Genomic DNA, 22,328 nt, shown 5'->3' with positions numbered 1-22,328 from the left:
AACATTATCTTCCTGCTTTTGTAATCTCTGCCTCGGTTGATAAAGGCAAGTGTCCCATATGCCTTTTTCACCACACTATTAACCTGCCCTCCCGCCTTCAGAGATCTATGGTCAAACACGTCAAGGTCCCTTTGTTTCTCGGAACCTCCCAGTATCATGCCATTCATTGAATACTTCCTTGCCAAATTACTCCTTCCAAAGTGTATCACCTCACATTTTTCAGTGTTAAATTCCATCGGCCACTTTTCTGCACAGTTGACCATCCCGTCTATATATTCTTGTAACCCGAGACACTCAACTTCACTGTTAACCACCTGAACAATCTTTGTGTCATCCGCAAATTTACTGATCCTACCCCGAATATAGTCTTCTATGTCGTTTATATAAATGGCGAACAACAGGGGACCCAGCACAGATCCCTATGGTATGCCACTAGACATTGACTTCCAGTGACGAAAGCAGCCGTCTGTCATCACCTTCCTACAGAAGCCAATTTTGAATACACCTTATCATGTTACCCTGTATCACATATGTATTTGCCTTCTTTCTAAGTCTCTCATGTGGGACCTTGTCAAAGGCTTTACTGAAATCCATGTAAACTACATCAACTGCACTACCCTCATCTACACACCTGGTCACATGCTCAAAAAATACAATCAAATTTGGTCGGCATGATCTCCCTCTGACAAAGCCATGCTGACTATTCCTGATCAAATCTTGCCTCTCCAAGTGGAGATAAATTCTCTCCTTCAGAATTTTCTCCAATAGTTTCCCTATCACTGACATGAGGCTCTATAGTTCCCTGGATTATCTCTACAACCTTTCTTAAATAGTTGGAAAAACATGAGCTGTTTTCTAGTCCTCTGGCACCTCTCTGGTGGCCAAAGAGGAATAAAAAATTTGGGTCAGAGCCCTTGCAATCTCCTCCCTCACCTCCCACAGCATCCTGGGACACAATTAGTCTGGACCTGGAGATTTGTTCACTTTTAAGCCTGCCAACACCTCCAATACCTCATCATTCCCAATGTCAATTTGCTCAAGAACCTCACAGTCTCTCTACCTGAGATCCATATCTACATCCTCATTTTCTTGGGTGACGACAGATGTGAAGTATTCATTCAACACCCTACCAATGTGGTTTGGCTCCACCCACAGATTGCCCCCTTGGTCCCTAATGGGGCCTACTCTTTCCCTGGCTATCCTCTTCCCATTGATATACTTATATATCAACATATGTTGATATACGAACATAAGTTCCTTCAACCTTAAAATCTCTTATTCCAAACCTACACCCATTATTAACATTACCTTCACTTGCTATCTTTTTCCGTTATTCCATCTTCAGATGTAGGGCTAGGTCCAAAGCTCTGCAATGTCCTCCCATATTCTCCCTGTCCCTGTACCTTTTCTTATTCTTTAAGATGCTCAATTTGGTCACTATCAAATTGTATTTGATTACACTTCTAAGAAGCCTTTTGGATCCCTTGGGGCATTTGAATTTGTTTAAAGGTGCTTTTTTAAAGCAAATTATTGATCGTGTGGGGGCCACTGGCAAGGCCAGCATTTATTGCCAGTTCCCTTGTGGCCCTGACAAGGTGCCACAGGACTAAAGATGTACTAAGCACTTTAAATCTATTATACAAATCGCATTGCCTTTAAGAGCTTGTTGTGTGGCATATCCTTTGTCCACATTAAAAATGAGCTGTGAAGACCAAGTACCCATTCTTGGAAAGCAAAGGAATTTCACCTAGTGTTAATTTGAATATTCTTGCAAGTATTCTGGGGTTGTAATCATGAAAGGGTATGACATGCTTAGAAACACTCTAGCAATGAGGTATAGCCCACTGGAGAATTGATGCCATTTATATAGTACCTTTAACATAATGACATGTTCCAAGGTACTTCATAGGAATGTGATCAAACAAAATTTGACATCAAAATATTAGGATACGTGACCAAACGTTTGGTAAATCACTTAGGTTTTTAGAAGTGTCTTAAAGGAGGATGTTGAAAGGCAGCACGCTGGCACAGTAGTTAGCATTGCTGCCTCATGCCTTTGAGGACCCAGGTTTGATCCGAGTCCCGGGTCATTGTCTGTGTGGAGTTTGTATATTTTCCCCGTGTCTGCGTGGGTTTCGCCCACACAACCCAAAGATGTGCAGGGCAGGTGGATTGGCTACTCTAAATCGCCCCTTAATTGGATTTTTTTTAAAACAGGAGGTCCAGATGGAGAAATGGAGAGGTTTAGGAAAGGGACTCTGGGGCTTGCAGCCAGCTGAAGGCACAGTGGTGTTCAGAATGCAAGGGTTTTATAGGAGGTCAGAATTGGAGTAAAGTAGAGTACTCATAGGATTGTAGGGCTCTAGAAGTTTACAGACAGAGCCAGGGTCGAGGCTATTGAAGGATTTGAATACAAAGATGAGTAACGGGGTTGTCTGGCCCAGGATGCCCAGATCGCCTTCCCCAATGGAACGGAGAATCAGGTGTCAGGGCAAAATCAAGATCGGTGCCAGGTGCTGACCTGCATGCAATGCTCCGACCCTCCGCTGGCGGTGGGAACGAGGTCCATGACACATGCCAGCGAGATCATGGAAATAAATGCAATTGGGTCTTAAGGACCCATTTGCATCTATTTAGTGGGCCTGGCACCCTATGCTCTGGCCTCCAGCAATTCTCCAATCCCCGCGGCCAGGATCATATAGGCGCGATCACTTGTCGTTCTTACCAATGTGGCCCTGACGTGGTGGACCTTGCGGTGGGCCAAGGGGGCAACCACACCAGGGCCATGCTGGTAGAGACCATCCAAGTCCATCTGAGGGTCAACCCCCCAACAATGCACTGTGTGCCCATGACTCCTCAACCAGGCCCCCCCCCCCCCCCCCACACAGGGACCGCTGTAATAGGGGGGCCCCCACAGGGATCCCTGTAGTAGGGGGGCTCACCATGGGGACACTTGTAATAGCGGGACCCCCCACAGGGACCCCTGTAATAGGGGGACCACCCCCCCACGGGGACCCCTGTAATAGGGGGACCAACACCCCACAGGGACCCCTATAATCGGGAGACCCTTCACAGGGACCTCTTGACTAAAGGAACCCCCTCCACCGACCCCCTCCACACACAGATCTCCCCTCCCCCACACAGACCCCCTCACCTGGAAAAGGGAGCCCTGTCTGGAAGCTAGAGCACAGTACAGACAGGGGCAGTGGGAAGCATTATATTTGTAATACTTACCTTGCAGCTCCACGTGACCATTCCTCGAAGGGGGTTATTGGGGGAATCATGAGTACCCTGGAGGAGATTGATCGTTTTCTGTATACAAGCTAAGTATGGAGAAGAGTGAGGTGTTCCAGATCGAGGCCAGGGGGCAGGAGACGCGGTTGGGAGAGCTGCTATTCAAGGTGGTGGGGGCGAGCATCGCATCAAGTACTTGGGTATCCAGGTGGCGCGGGGATGGGCGCAGCTGCATAAGCTGAATCTGGCTCGGTTGGTGGAGCAGGTGAAGGGAGATTTTAAGAGATGGGATGAGTTGCCGCTGTCCCTGGTGGGGTGGGTGCTGACAATGAAAATGGCATTGCTGCCAAGGCTCCTATTTGTGTTTCAGAACCTCCTGATTTTTGTCACAAAGTCATTTTTCAAGAAGGTTAATGCTTTGATTTTGGGGTTTGTGTAGGCAGGGAAAACCCCGCAGGTTAAGATGGCACTGATTTGTTATGTTCTTGTGTAACATAAGCGGCTTCCTTGTGGTGCACTTGACAAAGGAAGTTTCAGACGTGGAGATAACGTCAACACGTTTATTAAACTATTTACACTTCTATTACTCGGGTTCGACACTACTGCTAATCCTTCTATAGCTACCCAGACTGACTAACCAGTTGCTGCAATCCACGTGGTGGGTGTAATATTGAATCAACCCTGTGTCTCTCCTCACTGACTGTCTCCACTGGAAAGAGGCAGATCATGTGTGTGGTGTCCTTTATATATGGGTTGGTGTAATGCCCTCCTGTGGTGGTGTCACCTCTGTGTGTATCGTGAATGTCCATTGGTCGTGTCCTATCTAACTGATCTATTGGTTGAGTGTGTGTGTGTGATGTTTCTGGTGCTCCCTCTTGTGTCTAGCTAGCCTACATGCATTTACATTGATGCACATCACCACATCCCCCCTTTTTTGTATGTTACATATTTTCTGTACACTTTCAGAAAATTAAACAAAAAACAAGTCATGGGAACAGTGATTAAACAATAAGTCCAAATCATTTGTGTGAGTCCAAAAACCATCAATCATCATGGTCAAATGTCTCTCTTGGTTATGAACGCCATCAACGTCCCTGTGCCACAGGAACCAAGAAGTGGTCAAATCACTTCGCTGTCTGATTTGGAGTCCCTTTCTTTTTCCGATGTTTGTGGTGGTGCTGTCGGATGGCATCTTGTAGCTGATAAGGTGTTGATGTTGAAGAGGTACCATCAACAGCATCATTCGAGGTCATGGATGTGCCATATGTTGAAGTTGGATAAGACTGTACATACTGGTTCTGGCCACGTGCTGTGCTGGAAGGGTGATCCTGCTGAGAACCGTTGAAGATTGTCGAATTGGAAACAGAATTGCTGCTCGCATAAATACCTGGTGATGGTGTGAAACTAGAACCTTGCATCTGATAGGAATATGCCGTCTGGCCAGTCTGGGGTGCAGGAAATCCTGGGCTGTAACTAAGGCATCCAGTCTGTAGTGCAGATTGCACTTGCGGTAGTCCTCCTTCGGTCTTGATTCCATTAGTGGGCAATCCGTAGTGCTGGCCTGTTTGAGAATATGCTGCATGGACTGCTGGCTGCTGCATGCCTGAATACTGGGTTTGTCCAGCATGAGCTGTCATTGGCTGCACTGCTGGTGTGGAAAAAATGTGTGGATATAGCTGTGGTGAATATTGGTGTATTCCTCTTGGACTGTAGCCGCTGCTTGTTATTACTGACCCAGTGTAATTGTTAAGTGATCCATCTCCTGTCGTTGTGGCATCTGCTGTCACCCTGAGCGGGCCATCACTGAGGTTGTGGCACTCCCTGTCTGGAGTGAAGTCCAGCTTACGTGAATCAGAGTCAGCGTTTGGTTGCTCCCCATCTGGAGTCTGGTCTGTTTTAACTGAGTCAGTGTTGGTTCGTTGATGCTCCCCGTCCGGAGTCTTAGCAGGTTCACTGGAGTCAGCTGAGATTTCATGAAGCTGCACGTCTGGAGTCGGTACATGCAGGAATGCATTGACTTGTGGGGAGGTTCGAGCGAATGAGGGTGGAAGTATCGTGGTGTCACCGGAGTCACCAGTGGTCTCAGTGATCGTCGAGTGCCTCTGTACACACTAGCTGAGGTCAGTCACTTTGCACATCTTGCATGGCAAGTGGGATGTTGTCGTCACTTGTCTCACATACCGTGGGTAGAGCCTCAGTAGCTGCTTGCTGTTCACTTGAGCATGGCAGACTTGCATTGTCTGCCGCTAGTTGGTCAGAGGAGGTTGCTAGACCCTCATGGTCTTGTTCCTGCAAGGACTGCGCGTCGGAGTCTTGCGTTGCTTCTATCGTGGAGTCTGTCCATGAGCTCACTGTTGAGGCTAGTGACACTGGAGTCACTCCTTGTTCATGCAAGGACTGCGGTGTGGAGTCTTGCATGACTTCTTTCGTAGAGTCAGGAACCCTGAGCGGCGCATGGACCACGCTCTGTGTGGCAGCAGGCCGCTCTCTGTGGGCTTGTACCGCTCTCTGTCTCTTGGTGTCAGGCCGCAGCATAATCCTGCACTCATGAGTCGGGATGTCATATCTGCTGGGCTGAAGATCCTCAAATCCGAAGAATTCGTCGTCGTCAATGTGCAACACGTCTAGTTGCGGTTCGGATTTGGTACTGGGGTAGCCTCCCAAGGTGAAAGGTTCGTCCGAGTCGTAGTCTTTTAGGACCATATCATCACTGTTTGCGTTGGAGCTGGCATTGGGCTCGCGAGGTCCAGAGAAAATGTAAAGGTCGGTATCGAAGTATTCAAGGTCGGAATCATCGGTTTGGGCGTAGGTAACTGCTTGTTGCAGGGTTTTTCGGAGGTTAATTTCATTTCCTGGTACAATTTGAGGCATTGTGCTGTCATTCCAGGTGAAAGAAGGTTGTTTTACGCTTTAAAAGATTTTTTCTTTGATTTGGGACGTTTCCCCTTTAAATGGGCATCATCCGGGGCCTCTGATGTCATGATGCATGTGACATCATACGTAGGAAGCGGATCGCTGTTCCTGTACCGGGGGCCATTTTTGTGATTGCGCATGCGCAGCGTCTCGTAACTGCGCAAGTGCAGTTCCTTTAGAAAGCTGGCCGCCGATCAAAATTGTTCTCTGCTCCGGGATCTCGGCCTCGTGGTGAGTAATGGCGCTTCTCTTACCTTTTCTTGCTGGTTGGAGTGTGTTTTCCTCACAGTATTTACCGAATTTGTCCAGGACTGCCTGGAAGTCGCTCCTGTTTTGCCCCTTGGAGAACTTGAATTTTTAAAAGATTTCTTCTGCTCTGGCACCGGCGATGGTGAGGAGAAGCTCTGTCTTTTCAGCATCGGCCACGTCTTCTAGTTCGGCTGCTACCAGGAAGATTTCAAACATTTGCCGGAATACCCGCCAGTTTTCGCGGAGATCGCCGTGGCACTGGAGCTGCTCAAACATCTTGTCTGGGTATCGTTGCTGGTAGTTACTGTACGCTGAGGTATGGCTATATGGATTGAAACAGTTCACTCTTGGTACCATGATTTGTTATGTTCTATTTGTAACATAAGCGGTTTCCTTGTGATGCACTTGAGAAAGGAAGGTTCAGACGTGGAGATAACTTGAACACCTTTATTAAACTATTTACACTTCTATTACTCAGGTTCGACACTACTGCTAATCCTACTATAGCTACCCAGACTGACTAACCAGTTGCGGCAATCCACGTGGTGGGTGTAATATTGAATCAACTCTGTGTCTCTACTCACTGACTGTCTCCACTAGAAAGAGGCAGATCATGTGTGTGGTGTCCTTTACATATGGGTTGGTGTAATGCCCTCCTGTGGTGGTGTCACCTCTGTGTGTATCGTGAATGTCCATTGGTCGTGTCCTAACTAACTGATCTATTGGTTGAGTGTGTGTGTGTGATGTTTCTGGTGCTCCCTCTTGTGTCGAGCGAGCCTACATGCATTTACATTGATGCACATCACCACAGGCGCTGTTGGAGTGTGGGTGAGATGGGTGGGGGTTCTGGCCTTGCCAAACATAATGAATTATTACTGGGCAGCTAATATAGCCATGGTTAAGAAGAGGATAGTGGGGGAGCGGTCAGTGTGTGTGTGTGGATGGAGGCTGACTCTTGCAGGGGAACGGGTTTAGGAGCACTGTTGATGTTGCCTCTGCCGTTCTCTCCGGCCAACTACTCCACGAGCCCAGTGGTGCTGGCTGCCCTGAGGGTATGGAGCAGTGGTGGCAGCATCTGAGGATGGAAGGTGCCTCGGTGTGGACACTAATTTGCGACAATCACAGGTTTGCACCGGGGGGGCTGGACACAAGGTTTTGGGGGTGGAGGCAGGCAGGGATCGGGCGGTTTGCAGACCTGTTTGTAGGAGGCAGCTTTGCGAGCTTAGAGGACCTGGAGGAGGAATATGAACTGCCCAGCGGGAATGGTTTTAGATATTTACAGGTTCGGGATTTTGTGAGGATGCAGGTGTCATGCTTTCTCAGTTTGCCACCTTTGGGATTTCAGGAGAAGGTGTTATCAAGGGAAGAGGTGAGGAGGCCAGGATGTGGAAGGAGGCCCTGAGGAGGATGAATGCATCCTCGTCGTTTGTGAGGCTTAGTCTTATCCAGTTCAAGATAGTTCATAGGGCACATGTGATGGTGGCTAGGTTGAGTAGATGTTTTGCGCGGGTAGAGGATAGGTGTGGGCGGAGCACGGGGTGGTCTTCGCGGATGTAATTTCCGAGGTTTTAAGGGTGAAGGCGGTCCCGAGTCCAGGAGTGGCGATATTTGGAGTGTCGGAAGACACAGGAGTCTAGGGGGCAAGAGAGGCCAATGTCCTGGCCTTTGCCTTCCTGATAGTGGATGGACTGGAGCCAGCGAAGTCGGGAGTTGGTGAGTGACCTGACGGGGTTCCTAAGGTTGGAAAAAAAATCAAGTTTCTCTTAAGAGAGTCGGTCAATGGGTTTGCCCGGAGGTGGAAGCCGTTCACCGTCTTCTTCAAGGAGAATTGAGGGGTCAGCAGGGGAAGCGGGGGGGAGAGGAAGGGGATCAAGGGGTTAAAACAGGGTAGACAGGACGGGAGGAGGAGTAAGACAGGGGGGTTTGGGTGTTGATTAGCTAGTTATTTATTATGATGTCCCTGTTTGATCTTGCTTTTGTTTTTGTATTTACTGTTTATATAAATGCCTCAATAAAAGTATTTTTAAAAAACATTTCTCAGTACATAGTACAAAGCATGTATACCAAGAAAAGACAAAACAAAAATGTGCACGAGGATGAAAAGACGGATTAAAAGATGAGCAGAGCTGGAGCTCGAGAAAACGCAGCTTACGTCACATGACCCCTTTAAAGAGGGAGGTTTAAATGAACATCTTCAAGGAGAAATTGAAATAGACAGGCAGAGAGGTGCAGGGAGGGGTTTCCAGCTCTTAGGGTCTAGGTGGGCTGGCTGCCAATGATTAAGCGATTAAAATTGGCGATGTTAAAGAGGCCAGATTTAGATGAATCTAGAAATTAGAAACCCAGTAGTGTTGTGGGGCTGGAGGAGATTAAATTAGATAAATAATAATAATAATCTTTATTATTGCCACAAGTGGACTTACACTAACACTGCAATGAAGTTACTGTGAAAATCTCCTCGTCGCCACACTCCGGCGTCTGTTCAGGATAGGGAGGAGCAAGGCCGCATGGAGACACTTAAAAACAAGCATGAGAATTTTAAAATTAGGATGTTGTTTGAGCCATTGTAGGGGTGACAGGCAAAGGGAATTGATGGGAGTTAGGATATACTTGCAGCAGCATTCATGTTGATAAACAGGTGGTGAGGAGGTAATAGATATTCGGCTGCCCAAGGTCCACCTGATTCGATTTTTGAGTGAGCCTTGAAATAGGTTGGCAACTGTTCAGCCTAAAATGAGTGAGTTCCTCACCGACAAATTTTAACCTAGATCCGACACCAGTTGTGGAACCCTCAATGTGATTTGTAATAATAATAATAATCGCTTATTGTCACAAGTAGGCTTCAATGAAGTTACTGTGAAAAGCCCCTTGTCGCCACATTCCGACGCCTGTTCGGGGAGGCCGGTACGGGAATTGAACCCGCGCTGCTGGTCTTGTTCTGCATTACAAGCCGGCTGTTTAGCCCACTGTGCTAAAACCAGCCCCTTGCTGCAGAGGGCAGAGCCTTTGCTAACTCTGCCCACAATTTGAGTGGCCTAGCTAGTGGTGTTTAACCACAATGAAAGAGCCACTGATTTTTGGGGGGCTGTGCTCCCTCCCTGGCCCCTGGAAAGTTTTCCACCCTGTTACCAGTCTTGTGCACCTGTTCCCCACCACAGGATAGCTTCTCCTGCCCTTCCTCGCCCAACAACTTTAAAGCAACCATGCCTCCACCATTCCCATCCTACTGGTTGGCAGTAGGTCCTCATTCATACTGGCAGCATGTCTCCACCATGCGCCATCCATGGGTGGACTGAGTCATGTCTTTTTGGAGTCTATCTGAAAATATGCTCTGTGGTGTCTAGAGCTAGCTAGGGCAGCAAACTATTGTTCTTGTAAAGAGAATCAAGGGATGGAATTTCCTGCAGGCACCAGGGGCCTCACCCATTGGTTGGGGTGCCAGCAACAGCCTTGCTTCACCTCTTTTTGGGAAGACCCACCATATTAAGTGCCAATCTGGCACATAACTGGGCAGCAGTGGACCTTCCCCCAGGAAATAACCCCAGGGGCGGATGTTCCTCTAATCAGAGGTCAGCACCTCTTCACCCTTGGCAGCGGCACAGGAGGAGCTGCTGGCTACTGTCAGTAATGCACCCACCCAAGGTCTCAGACCATAGTTGAATGATGGCAGAATGGGAATCATAGAGTGCCAATCGCAGGGGAGGGGGTCGGCAGCAAGGGTGGGTGGGTGGTTCCTAGATGCCACCACCTTCCCCATGCCGGGTCCCTCAATCATGCACTGAGTGTCTTTCAACAAGGGGCCCCTCCACTGGCAACCCACAAGTAACCTCACCAGGGTTTGTTTTTGGGCTTCCTGCATGGCATGTCCCTCATCCCCCGGCTGGGTGAATGCCAGCGGGGGTGGGATAAAGCCTCAGTTGGCACTCGGGCGGGACGTCCACCACGAGCCTCCCCACCAAAGACCTATTCGGGGAAGAGACAGGAATGTGGTGAGGTCTCCAACTGCCATCGTTGCCCCAAAATCTAGTTCTTCCCTGACATTAAACTTGCTTTGGAGGAGGGCATTAAATTCCATGTACAGAATTGTACAGCTAAGGAGGAGATTTGCCCATTATTTCAGTGCCGTCTCTTCAAAAGTAATTTATCTTTATTTAATTATTAATTAGCTGATGTTCCAATGAGAAATATCAGAATCTCAGCTGCCAGGCAGGACCCAGAGCTTAGATTCAGGCACACACTGAGAAATTCAGAACTACCTTTGTTAATAGCATGTGCTTGAATTTCCAATGTGTTCTTTCTGCCAGTGGGTGAGGCTCCTTGTCCACAACACCCATTCCATAAGGTATGTACATACAAAAGTGCTTGCGTGCAAAGATAAGCCTCTTTGCACCGACTCTAGTGGTGTGACTCCAGCCATATTGATTACTTTCATCCCCCCATTTTTAATAGTTTAACAACAGCCAATTATTAATCAATACATGATTTCAAGTAACACAATTTTCAACTGTATTTTGATGTGATTTATTCGGATCTACTCTGGGTCACTCTCTGCATCAGCTGGAGCTCAGCGGCTAACACATTTGCCTCAGAGTCTAGGTCATGGGTTCAAGTTCCACCCCAGAGACCTGAGCATAAAATTTAGGTTGGCAATCCAATGCAGTACTGAGGGCATGCTGCACTGCTGGAGGCACCCTTCAGATGAGAGGACCCCAGCTGTCTTTTCAGGAAGATGCAAAGAAATCCCTCAGCACTGTTTGAAGAAGAGCAAGGGAGTTCTACACTACTTCAAACAGCACCTAAAACAGATGATCTGAATCTTCATTGTGAAAAATTACATTTATATAGCACCTTTCAAGACTATAGGATGTCCTAAAATACTTTACAGCCAATGGAATACTCTTTGAAGTGTAGCCATGATTGTAATCTTGGAAATATGGGGGCTAACTTCTGCACAGCAAGCTCCCACAAACAGTAATGTGATGCCAACCAGATAGTTTGTTTTCTGTGATGTTGATTGAGGGATAATTGTAGGCCATGGCACCAGGGAGAACTCAGGATCTTTTGTTCTTAACTATTTTCCTGTGGAAACTTCTCCTGGAGAAATATAAAGACATGGAAAATAAAACCTGTCATGATATCCACATTAACATATCATTGTGCAATCACACACACACTGATGGACAGGTAGTTGGACCAACCAACACACACACAACATCACAGCCAATCACCAGTGAGAGCACACACACTATAAAACAGGGAACACCACAGTTCCCACTCATTCTACCAGGAGATAGCTCAGAGCACAGAGCTCACAGCGTGCCACTCAGACATACACCATGTGCTGAGTGCCTCACTAAGATAGTGCTAGGGCTGGGTCCACAGGTTAGCTGGTGAAGTACGAAGCACAGCTAGAAGTTAATAGTTATTGTTGTACAGAATAATAAAACAGAGTTGTACCATCTACAACCGTGTTGGTTCGTTTGTGTATCGGAACACCCAACACGACAAAACCGAGGAAGCTTCCCCCTGTTTTTTTGTTGATCACATCTGAAATATTTCTCGATGATTGCGTGTTATAAAAATTGTTCTTTTTCCATGCTTTAGCTGCTGGAAAACTGCACAGCTCGACTTAAGCTACGGTGCACAGCTAAGATCCTATTCAGCCCTGATGGAGAGCAGATCACCTCGTGGGAAAGAATAGAGCGAGACATGTTGGTGTGCGTCTCTCTGGGCGAGCCTTTCATGACTAGCACAGGTTGGTACTGTCTGAGTGAACACCAAGAGCAGATGAAAAAAAAGTGCTGACATACATAGTGTCCCTTAGATTAATGGGTTTTATCAGCATGGGCAGGGAGTATGAAGCCTGTTTTATGTTGTCTGGTGCACTAATTAACAGCCTTTGCGCACACATTCAAACTTGAAGGGCTTAATGAATCAGATAAATGACATGACCAAACATGTAATTACTTTTTTTTTGTTATAATGCACTTTTATTTTAACCGATTCATGTTTATCAAAGAGTGAAACCAATGGAAATGAAAAGTGAGGCCTTTTCTACAATGGTTGATTTGCAATGCCGGTTCAAACCAGGTGGGGTGGAAAATTTAAACTCTGCCTCAGTTTTAGTTTTTTAGAGGTTAAGAGAGAGTTTCCCAATAGGTGCGATGGTCACATCTTTTCTGGGGATGCTCCCAGTGCTGAGTGAGTGCTGCACTGTTGGAGATGCCATCCTTCAGATGAGATATTAAACTGAGGCCCTGCCCGCTCTCTTATTTGGGTGTGAAATATCCCATGGCCCTAAATCAACAAAGAGCAGGGGAGTTATCCTTGGTGTTCAGGCCAATATTTATCCTTTAACCAGCATCATTAAAGAAAGATTACCTGGTCATCATCACATTGCTGTCTGGGTTTCCTATGCACAAATTGGCTGCCATATTTCCTACATTTCAACAGTGACTGCACTTCAGAAGTATTCTCTTGGCTGTAAAGAGCTTTGGGATAACTTGTGGTCATAAAAGGTGCTATGCATGCTTTTTTATGGTGCCTTTCATGGCAAAGGATTAAGCCATCATTTTTAGGCATTTGTTGAAGGACCAATATTGGCTAAAACTCCCCTTCTCTCCTTCAAACAGTACCATGGGACCTTTTGCATGTACCTGAGATGGCAGATGGTCACAGTCTAAAATCTCATCTTCAGGGCATCCAACAGTACCTCACTCCCTTAGTAATTGTCCAAAGGATGTTTAAACATTGGCTATACCCTCATGATTTATCACTACAGACATTCTGCGAATGTCATATTCCACCTAATCAGCCCTTAATCTCAGAAATAGATGCAAGTGCTTTTACCTTTCAGCATTAAACAGAAAGCCATTTTGTTTTAAATTATTTTCCATTTTCTTATCATTTCTTCTCCTATCCTCTTCCCTCCCTCCCCTGTTCGCTCATCTCCTCTTTCCTCTCTTCCCCTTCACTCCCCTTTTCCCCTGTCTTCTCTCCTTTCCTCCGAAGTGCGCCAATTATTGTTGTTTTAGCATTATCATCTTCAAAAACGGCACAAGGTTTCTTTGAATACCACTTCATCGCACATAATTAACTCTTCATTATTATGCGAAGCTGACAAAAACATAATTTCTAAAGAGAAACTGTTTCTAATGGATAAAGGCTATTTAAAGTGATAGGCAAAAGAACTTGAGGCAACATTAAGAAAAGCTTCCCTACACAACAAATTATGAGGATTTTGAATGCACTGCATGGATATTGATTCAATTGTAATCATTAAAGATGAATACTTGGAGGAGAAAAGATTGTTAGGGATATGGGAGAAAAACTGGCCTGTGTGACTAACTGAATTAATTGCTTTTCAAAAGAGCCAACCCAACTAGGGCCAAATGGTCTCTTTCTGTTCTGTACTGTTTTAGGATTCTATGATAATGATGAAGGGTGCATTTTACAGTCGGTGCACAATTTAGCTTTGCTATACAACTTCTTTAAGCGAGTGGGAAATAGTAGACCTCTACTCTGATCAAATGGCTGCGCTCCGTTCCTATTCTCTTAGGAGGTAGTAACCAGTAAGAGGTCAAATGTCGAAATTGTGCTGAGGGCAAATGACTTAACCAATTATTGGAAGCACATTTTGATGTGGTACCTGACAGGTGGGGATGATTCTGAAGGTAGTTTTGCCATAAATCTGTGTAGTCCTTGCACAATAAACCACCTCCACGCACACAGGATAATTCAGCCCAAGAAGAATCAAAGATGGCGAGCACTATGGAAGTAATTGTGCTGGTGTTGGGAGCTGTTATTGCCATGGCAATGTAATCTGTTCAACATGCATTGTACGCAGATGTGACCTATTGTTTAACAGGATAATAAATGAGATCTCAATCTGAACCAGAACAAAGGAGGAATATCTATCAGTCTAAGTTCAAAAATGTGCTATGACAGACACAGAGGAATAAGTACTGTATAAATTCCAATGCCCTTTGGCAAGTTTGCAAAATTATAAGATAATTGGAGCAAATACGTTTGGGCAGTGTTAAAATAGGAGTAAAATCTATATCACCTGTGTGGATTTCTCCTTGTTTGTTATTTACACCTACATTTTAAATTTATTTTCTTCACTGGCTCATACAGAAAATAAATAGAGCTCACAGATCTCACTTCAGTTTCTCTCGCTGATAGTCAAGTCTCTGGAGTGTGCTATCTGATGGCCAGTCTGAGATTGTCAGTTATGTTAAAGTGACAGCCCAACACTTTAATGCAACTGCAATATGTGAGATAGGAACTCATCTGATAGCGAGCTCCCCCCGGTCACCAGAAAGCTTCCTTAACTGTGCACAAGGTACAAGTCAGGAGTGTGATGGAAAACTCAGCATTCACTTGGATGGGTAATGCTTCAACTACACTAAAGAAGCTCAATGTCACTCAGGTTACTTAACTGACAACTTGGTCATCAGATTTAATGGCCGCGTTACACTTAAGTGAGAGAGTGATGAGACTGCTAAATTGCGGAAGAGGCCAAAATCGAGACAGCGCCAGCCGCTGATCTTTTTGCTCCGAGGATGCCACCATAATAGTTGCGGCACAGCTATCTTCCCCATCCTCCATCAGTGCAGAGACACACACCTTGGTTGGTGAAAGTAGTGGACAGGCTTCTGGGCATATTCTTTAATTTGTTCATGAGGCGTGGGCTTCACGGTGGGCTTCGCTGGCTAGGCCCATCCCTTATTGCCATTGCTGTGGGTCTGGATTCACTAGGTCTAGGCCAGACCAGGTAAGGACAACAGATTTCCCTTCCTAAAGGACATTAGTGAACCAAATGGGTTTTTACGGCAAGCGACAATGGTCGTCATGACAATGATCATCATTATACTTTTAAGTCCAGATTTTTATTGAATTCAAATAATTGAACACAGCAGACCCCCCCACAATGCGGTTGAAACTCTGGGGGGTGTATTGAAGTGCACCAACAAAGTAGCCGAGGCATTGGAACCGCATGTTGAGAAGTCCAATGCACTTCTCAATGACAACCCAGGTGGCTGCATGGGCCTCATTGTATCGGGTCTCCGCATCAGTCACCGGCCTTCATACTTGCGTCCTTAGCCAGGTCCTCAGCGGGTTCCCTTTATCCCTCAAGAGCCAACCGGCCATCCGAGGCGGTCCTCGAGGAGGCTGGGGATGTCTGACTGCCCCAGATTGTAGCTGTCGTGCACACTCCTTGGGAAGCATGCACACACATGCATGATCTGCAGGTGGTGGTCACACACACCAGCTGGATGGTCAGTACGTGGAACCCCTTCCTGTTGATACAGTGCGCTCCCAGATGGTCCAGTGAGTGGAAGACGACATGCATGCAGTCTATCAGTGCCTGGACCTGGGGCATCCCGGCGATGGCGGATGCTTCTGCTGCCCGGGCATCTTGTTGGGCCTGGTCCATGTCAAAGTTTATATAGTTTTCTACCCAGGCAAACAGGGCATCCATGACTTCTCGGCATTCGTGATGCCACACAAGTTCCCACTTGAGCCCTGGAATGATCCTGGGGCAGAGAAGTTCAGGGATGCGGTCACCTGATGGCCACCGGGAGCAGGTATCCTCCTCCTCCATGTGGTGCCAAGTCCACGGGGACATGGCACAGGTGCTGCACCATCCCCTTGTTGAGGCGGAGCCTCCTGCGGCACATGCTGTCTGTAATCTGTTTGAAAGACCAGTGGCATCTGTACACCTTGGGCCATTGCGGGCTTCCCCTTCTGGGTCTCTCCTGGCCCGATGGGCGGCTGAGTCCACAGGGTGTGGAGAGGGGCCCTCCATAAGGCCCACTGCCTCGGGCCTCTGTCGACGCTGCAGCCATTGCCCTGTCTGGCGTCTGGCCACCCGACCTGACAGCAGCACAGCGAGTGTAAGTTCTCCGGGGACCAAAATATCATCCATCCAATGCAAAATCTGTGAGGAATTGGTGAGACTGACAACCAACCAAGTCTTCCTTCCACCCCGGGACCCTCCATGTCCCCCATCTCTCCTCCCCCTCATCCGACTTGCCCTGCCCACGTACCCCTGGCCACAGCGGCAGCCCTGATCACCGGACCCCAGACTCTGTACCCCAGACACCCACATGTGACGTTACCTGGATTGGGCACTGGTCCCCTCCCTGGTGTACATGCCCACCCTCTGATTGCAGAGATGTTCCTGGTTCTGGGGCCCAGCCCCTGGCTGTTCAGATGTTGGCCGCTGTGTCCTACATGTTGCCTCCCGCAGTATTCAGGCACAGTGTGCAGGCATCATGGTCTGATCGGGATGCTAGGTAATGACTCCCACTTGCTACATGGCATGCCTACCCACACGGATCCAGATGGGATTTGTGAAGTACCCACTGGGCAGCACGGTAGCACAGTGGTTCACACTGGCCAGTCTCGGTCAGGGTGGGCCGCCATCAGGGGAGGGGTATTGCGGAGCAGGGGGGTGGCTGCTTTTGGCCTGATCTAGGTATGGGGAGGGGCTTCACAGCACCAGGGTCCCAGGTTCAATTTCTGCCTGATTCCGCCAAAGGGAGCAAGTGGGCCGGTTAGATAGCACACAGATTGCACCCGGTGCGTTTCTCGTTTTTGGTATCTTCCACAATTTAACGGCTTTGTCACCCTGTCGCTTATGTGCAATGCTGCCATTAAATAACGACCTACGTACAGATGCCGAAAAAACACCACAGTTACAATTTGGAAATATTTCAGTCATTTTCATCGCTGGCCTGTAGTTTCTTAGATGGGTTCTTGCTTTAACTGGAGTGAAGATCTTGAAAAGTAAAAGATTCTTATAGTTAATTGCTAGGAGTTGGTTCTCAGGTGAATCTGAAGTCAGGACAGGTTGGAAAGAGTCCTTCTCTCACTTTGTGTTTATTACCGTGGCTGCTAATATGATTGCAATATGTTTAACGGCTCTCTGGCTCTGCAGAGCCAATTCTTATTATGTTGACAGTGGAGAGCAAACATGCCTATCTCATCCACATGACTTTAAAAAAAAACATTTTAACAATTAAACATATAAAATACATTACATTTACAAAATAAAACCAACACAAAACAAAACAGAAAACCAGCCCCCCCCCCCCGCAACCCCCCGCCCCCCCCAAAATCAATGCCCCCCCCACCTTTCCCCCTCCCCTCCTCCCTAGCAGTTGGCGGCAACCAGATCTTCAAAATGCAATACAAACAAACCTCATCTCTTCTGGAACCCCTCACTTATCCTCCCATAAACAAATTTCATCTTCTCCAAATACAAAAATTCCATTAGATCCCCCAGCCACACTGAGGCACAGGGTAGAGAAGCTGGCCTACACCCCAACAGGACGCGCCTGCAAGCGATCAATGAGGCAATGGTTAAAACATCTGCTCCCGCACCCATCTGCAACTCCGACAAGTCCGACACTCTTAATATGGCCCCCAGGGGACTGGGCTCTAAGTCCATATGTAAAATTGCCAACATGATGCTGAAGAATGACCCCCAAAACCTCTCCAACTTCAGGCAGGACCAGAATATGTGTGCATGATTGGCTTGGGCCCCTTCCACACCACTCACAAATATCCTCCACCCCCTCAAACAACCCACTCATCCTCGGCTTCATCAGGTGCACTCTGTGCACTACCTTTAGCTGTATCAACCCAGCCTCGCATGCAAAATTGAGGCATTCGTCCTCCTCATCACCTCACACCACAGTCCCTCCTCCAGCGCCTTCCCGAGTTCCTCTTCCCACTTGGCCTTAACCCCTCCAGAGACATCTTATCCTCCTCCAAAATCCTCCCAGAAATTGCCGAGACGACCGACTTCCCAACCCAATCACCGACAACATCCCCTCCACCATAAAGGTTGGATAAACCTTTTTCACAAAATCCCGCATCTGCACGTATTATCCATATGTCTTGTCCAAAGTCCTTTTTCAAATAGGGTTGTGTATTAGGCCAATAAACACCCTGGCCAGGATTCTCCCCTACCCGGCGGGGCGGGGGTACCCAGCGTAATGGGGTGGCGGGAACCACTCCGGCGTCGGGCCACCCCAAAAGTGTGGAATTCTCCGCACCTTTAGGGGCCAAGCCCTCACCTTGAGGGGCTAGGCCCGCGCTGGAGTGATTTCCGCCCCGCCGACTGGCGGGAAAGGCCTTTGGCACCATGCCAGCCGGCGCCGAAAGGACTTCGCCGGGCGACGCATGCGCGGGAGCGTCAGCGGCCGCTCACGGCATCCCCGCACACGCGCAGTGGAGGGGGTCTCTTCCGCCTCCACCATAGTGAAGACCATGGTGAAGGCGGAAGAAAAATAGTGCCCCCACGGCACAGGCCCGCCCGCCGACCGGTGGGCCCTGATCGCGGGCCAGGCCACCGTGGGGGCACCCCCCCGGGGCCAGATCGCCCGCGCCCCCCCCCAGGACCCTGGAGCCCGCCCGCGCCGTCTGCTCCTGCCGGTTAGGTAGGTGGTTCAATCCACGCTGGCTGGCGAGGGTTGACAGCGGCGGGACTTCGGCCCATCGCGGGCCGGAGAATCACCCGGGGGAGCCCGCCGACCGGCACAGCGCGATTCCCACCCCCGCCGATTCCCTGGTGGTGGAGAATTCGGGACACGCCAGCTCCCGGAGATTCTCCGACCCGGCGGGGGGTAGGAGAATCGCACCCCCTATGTTGTGAGTTTGAGACGGCCAAGGTCTTTGTGTTTGGATGGGAGACCATCACAATGCAGTGAAAGATTGATAAATCCATTTCACATTCATCCAGCATCCATTGAGTTTTGTTGTCTCTGGAGAGACCAGGGGCGTCATTCTCCGACCCCCCCGCCAGGTCGGAGAATTACCGGGGGCTGGCGTGAATCCCGCCCCCGCCGGTTGCCGAAGTCTCCGGCACCGGATATTCGGCGGGGGCGGGAATCGGGCCGCGCCGGTTGGCGGGCCCCCCCCCCGTTGGATTCTCCGGCCCGGATGGGTCTAAGTCCCGCCGATAAATTGCCTGTCCCGCCGGCGTGGATTAAACCACCTTTTGAACGGCGGGACAAGGCGGCGTGGGCGGGCTCCGGGGTCCTGGGGGGGGGCGCGGGGCGATCTGGCCCCAGGGGGTGCCCCCACAGTGGCCTGGCCCGCGATCGGGGCCCACCGATCCGCGGGCGGGCCTGTGCCGTGGGGGCACTCTTTCCCTTCCGCCTCCGCCATGGTCTCCACCATGGCAGAGGCAGAAGAGACTCCCTCCACTGCGCATGCGTGGGATACTGTCAGCGGCCGCTGACGCTCCTGCGCATGCGCCGTCCGGAGATGTCATTTCCGCGCCAGCTGGCGGGGCAACAAAGGCCGTTTCCACCAGCTGGCGGGGCGGAAATTCCTCCGGCGCCGGCCTAGCCCCTCAATGTTGGGGCTCGGCCCCCAAAGATGGCAGCATGGGGCAGCATGGTAGCCTTGTGGATAGCACAATTGCTTCACAGCTCCAGGGCCCCAGGTTCGATTCTGGCTTGGGTCACTGTCTGTGCGGAGTTTGCACATCCTCCCCGTGTGTGCGTGGGTTTCCTCCGAGTGCTCCAGTTTCCTCCCACAGTCCAAAGATGTGCAGGTTAGGTGGATTGGCCATGATAAAAATGCCCTTAGTGTCCAAAATTGCCCTTAGTATTGGGTGGGGTTACTGGGTTATGGGGATAGGGTGGCAGTGTTTACCTTGGGTAGGGTGCTCTTTCCAAGAGCCGGTGCAGACTCGATGGGCCGAATGGCCTCCTTCTGTACTGTAAATTCTATGACTATGCGGAGCATTCCGCACCTTTGGGGTGGCGCGATGCCTGTCTGATTGGCGCCGTTTTGGGCTCCAGTCGGCGGACATCGCGCCGTTTCGGGAGAATTTCGCCCCATCATGGTGACAAGTTGTTTGCAACCCTGTCATTGACATTGTCAAGTGGTATTGTCACTTAGAGAGGCCATTGACTGACTCGTGCAAGCTATGGGAAGTATCATAGGGGCATGGTGCCCCACTTAGCTTGGGGAAGAGTTGCATTGTTGAGACAATGGAGTGGTATGCATTCTGTATTAATCCATGCTGTGCCAAATCTGAGAGTGCTGTTTCTTCTGCTTATCCTGAGGTATTAGACTTCAAAAGAGTCCTGGACTTAATTTTCCATGACTACTGTTTAAGCACAGAGTAAGAGCTCTAAAACACTTCTGAAAGGAACAAATATAAAATGGGATTTCCTTTTGTGATAAACTCTTCATAATAAAAACAGAAGATTCCCACAGCAACAGGATAACACTGACTCTATCCTCGCTCAAGATCCTTGAGACACAATCAAATGATGGAAAAGCAAGATAACATGTATCCCTCTCTGTACTTCTGAAAATGAGATTGAGAGCGCAGTGACAATGTTTGCCAATGAAGAAGCTTGATTGAAAGCAATCACCAATAGATTGGAAGATGTCACCTCAATAAGTCAGATAGGTTGCCTATAAACTTCCCTCATTGAGTAGAGTGCACAGGAAATAAATAAAATGACTCAAAGTGACTAAGTTGAAAACAGATATATTGCAGTGAATCCATCTCAAACTTACCAAATAGACCACAATATAAAACACTGGACAGATATATTTTCTCAGATGGGTTGATTTTGTAGCAGAGATGAAAGGCCGGAACAGACCCATTATCACAGAATAATGTGAATCAGTGATTTTCAATTGCTATACTGCATTTTTGATGCATCTAAGGCAAGGCAAGGACACTTTCTGTCATTAGAAAGAAAGGTCGACTGAGTCACAATGGCTAGAAAATTATGGTGTTTTGTAGTTGTTAATGGAATATCAGCACTTCACTGTAAGTTAAATCCTGTCTGCAAAGAGCTTCAACAATTGAGCGACTGGTACATAGAGATGAAAGTGCAAAATGAGCGAATAAATCTATGGTAAGTAAATCAAGACATCCCAAACTACAAACAACACACAAACTACCTGGCTATATTCTCTGATGGGACAGTTTGAGAACCATTTGAACTCGATTATCTTCTGTTCTTCACACTCAAAAATAGGCATTTTAAAGAAAACAATTCGTACTTACGTATCTTCCAGATATCCCAAAGCACTTTATAGCCAATTAATTTTTATTGAAGTACAGTCACTATTGTAATGTAGGAAATTCTGCAGCCAATTTGCACACAGTAAACTCCCAAGAACAGCAGAAAATGACCAGATAATCTATTTCAGTGATGCTGGTCGAGAGATAACTATTGAAATGAAATGAAAAATGAAAATTGCTTATTGTCACAAGTGGGCTTCAAATGAAGTTACTGTGAAAAGCCCATAGCCGCCACATTCCAGTGCCTGTTCGGGGAGGCTGTTACGGGAATTGAACCGTGCTGCTGGCCTGGCTTGGTCTGCTTTCAAAGCCAGCGATTAGCCCTGTGCTAAACAGCCCCTAGTACTGGTCTGAATGCTGTGGAGAACTAGCCTACTCTTCTTTGAAATATGATATTTTACTTGAGAAAATGATCTGGAAATTTGGCATAACGTTCCCTTAAAAAAATGGCATCTTTTGGTGCAGCAACCCCTCGGTATGGCTCTCAGACCTGAATTATATGCTCAAGTCTGAGACTTGACAGAGAAGAGAACGGAAGTGTATTTTACCTTTGTGCAATCTTTACTCTTTCTCTTTTGCTTGCCCTACTGTGTGTATTCAGGCATTAGCTGGTGATAATTAATGAACTGAATCTAAAACAAAAGGCCACCCGAGCCTCAGCTAAAACTGTTGAGGAGTTGCAGTTCAGTATTTCTTGGTGTATTCACTGGAGGACAAATTAGTGCTGTGTATTATGAGCTGGATTCTCCAATTTGAAGACTAAGTGCTGACGCCGGCGTGGGAACAATGGCGTTTTACCCCCGAACAAACGGTGCGAAAACTGCACCAATCCTCCGTCTGGGGGCTAGCAGGCACGCAGCAT

The 22,328-nt window shown here is 48.1% G+C and overlaps 1 protein-coding gene across 2 annotated transcripts in view; it reads left to right on the top strand.

The window, feature by feature from the left end:
* The window catches only part of LOC140384491 (doublecortin domain-containing protein 1-like), an 871,034-nt gene that overhangs the window by 825,608 nt on the left and 23,098 nt on the right, over positions 1-22,328 (top strand). For both annotated transcript variants that reach the window (XM_072466241.1, XM_072466242.1), the window contains one exon: positions 12,001-12,151. In XM_072466241.1, the coding sequence (XP_072322342.1) occupies positions 12,001-12,151 (151 nt within the window). The remainder of the gene's footprint in view (positions 1-12,000; positions 12,152-22,328) is intronic.

Source organism: Scyliorhinus torazame, chromosome 10, assembly GCF_047496885.1.
Source record: "Scyliorhinus torazame isolate Kashiwa2021f chromosome 10, sScyTor2.1, whole genome shotgun sequence".
Taxonomy (NCBI): Eukaryota; Metazoa; Chordata; class Chondrichthyes; order Carcharhiniformes; family Scyliorhinidae; genus Scyliorhinus; species Scyliorhinus torazame.
This window is presented reverse-complemented; position numbering and strand designations above follow the sequence as displayed.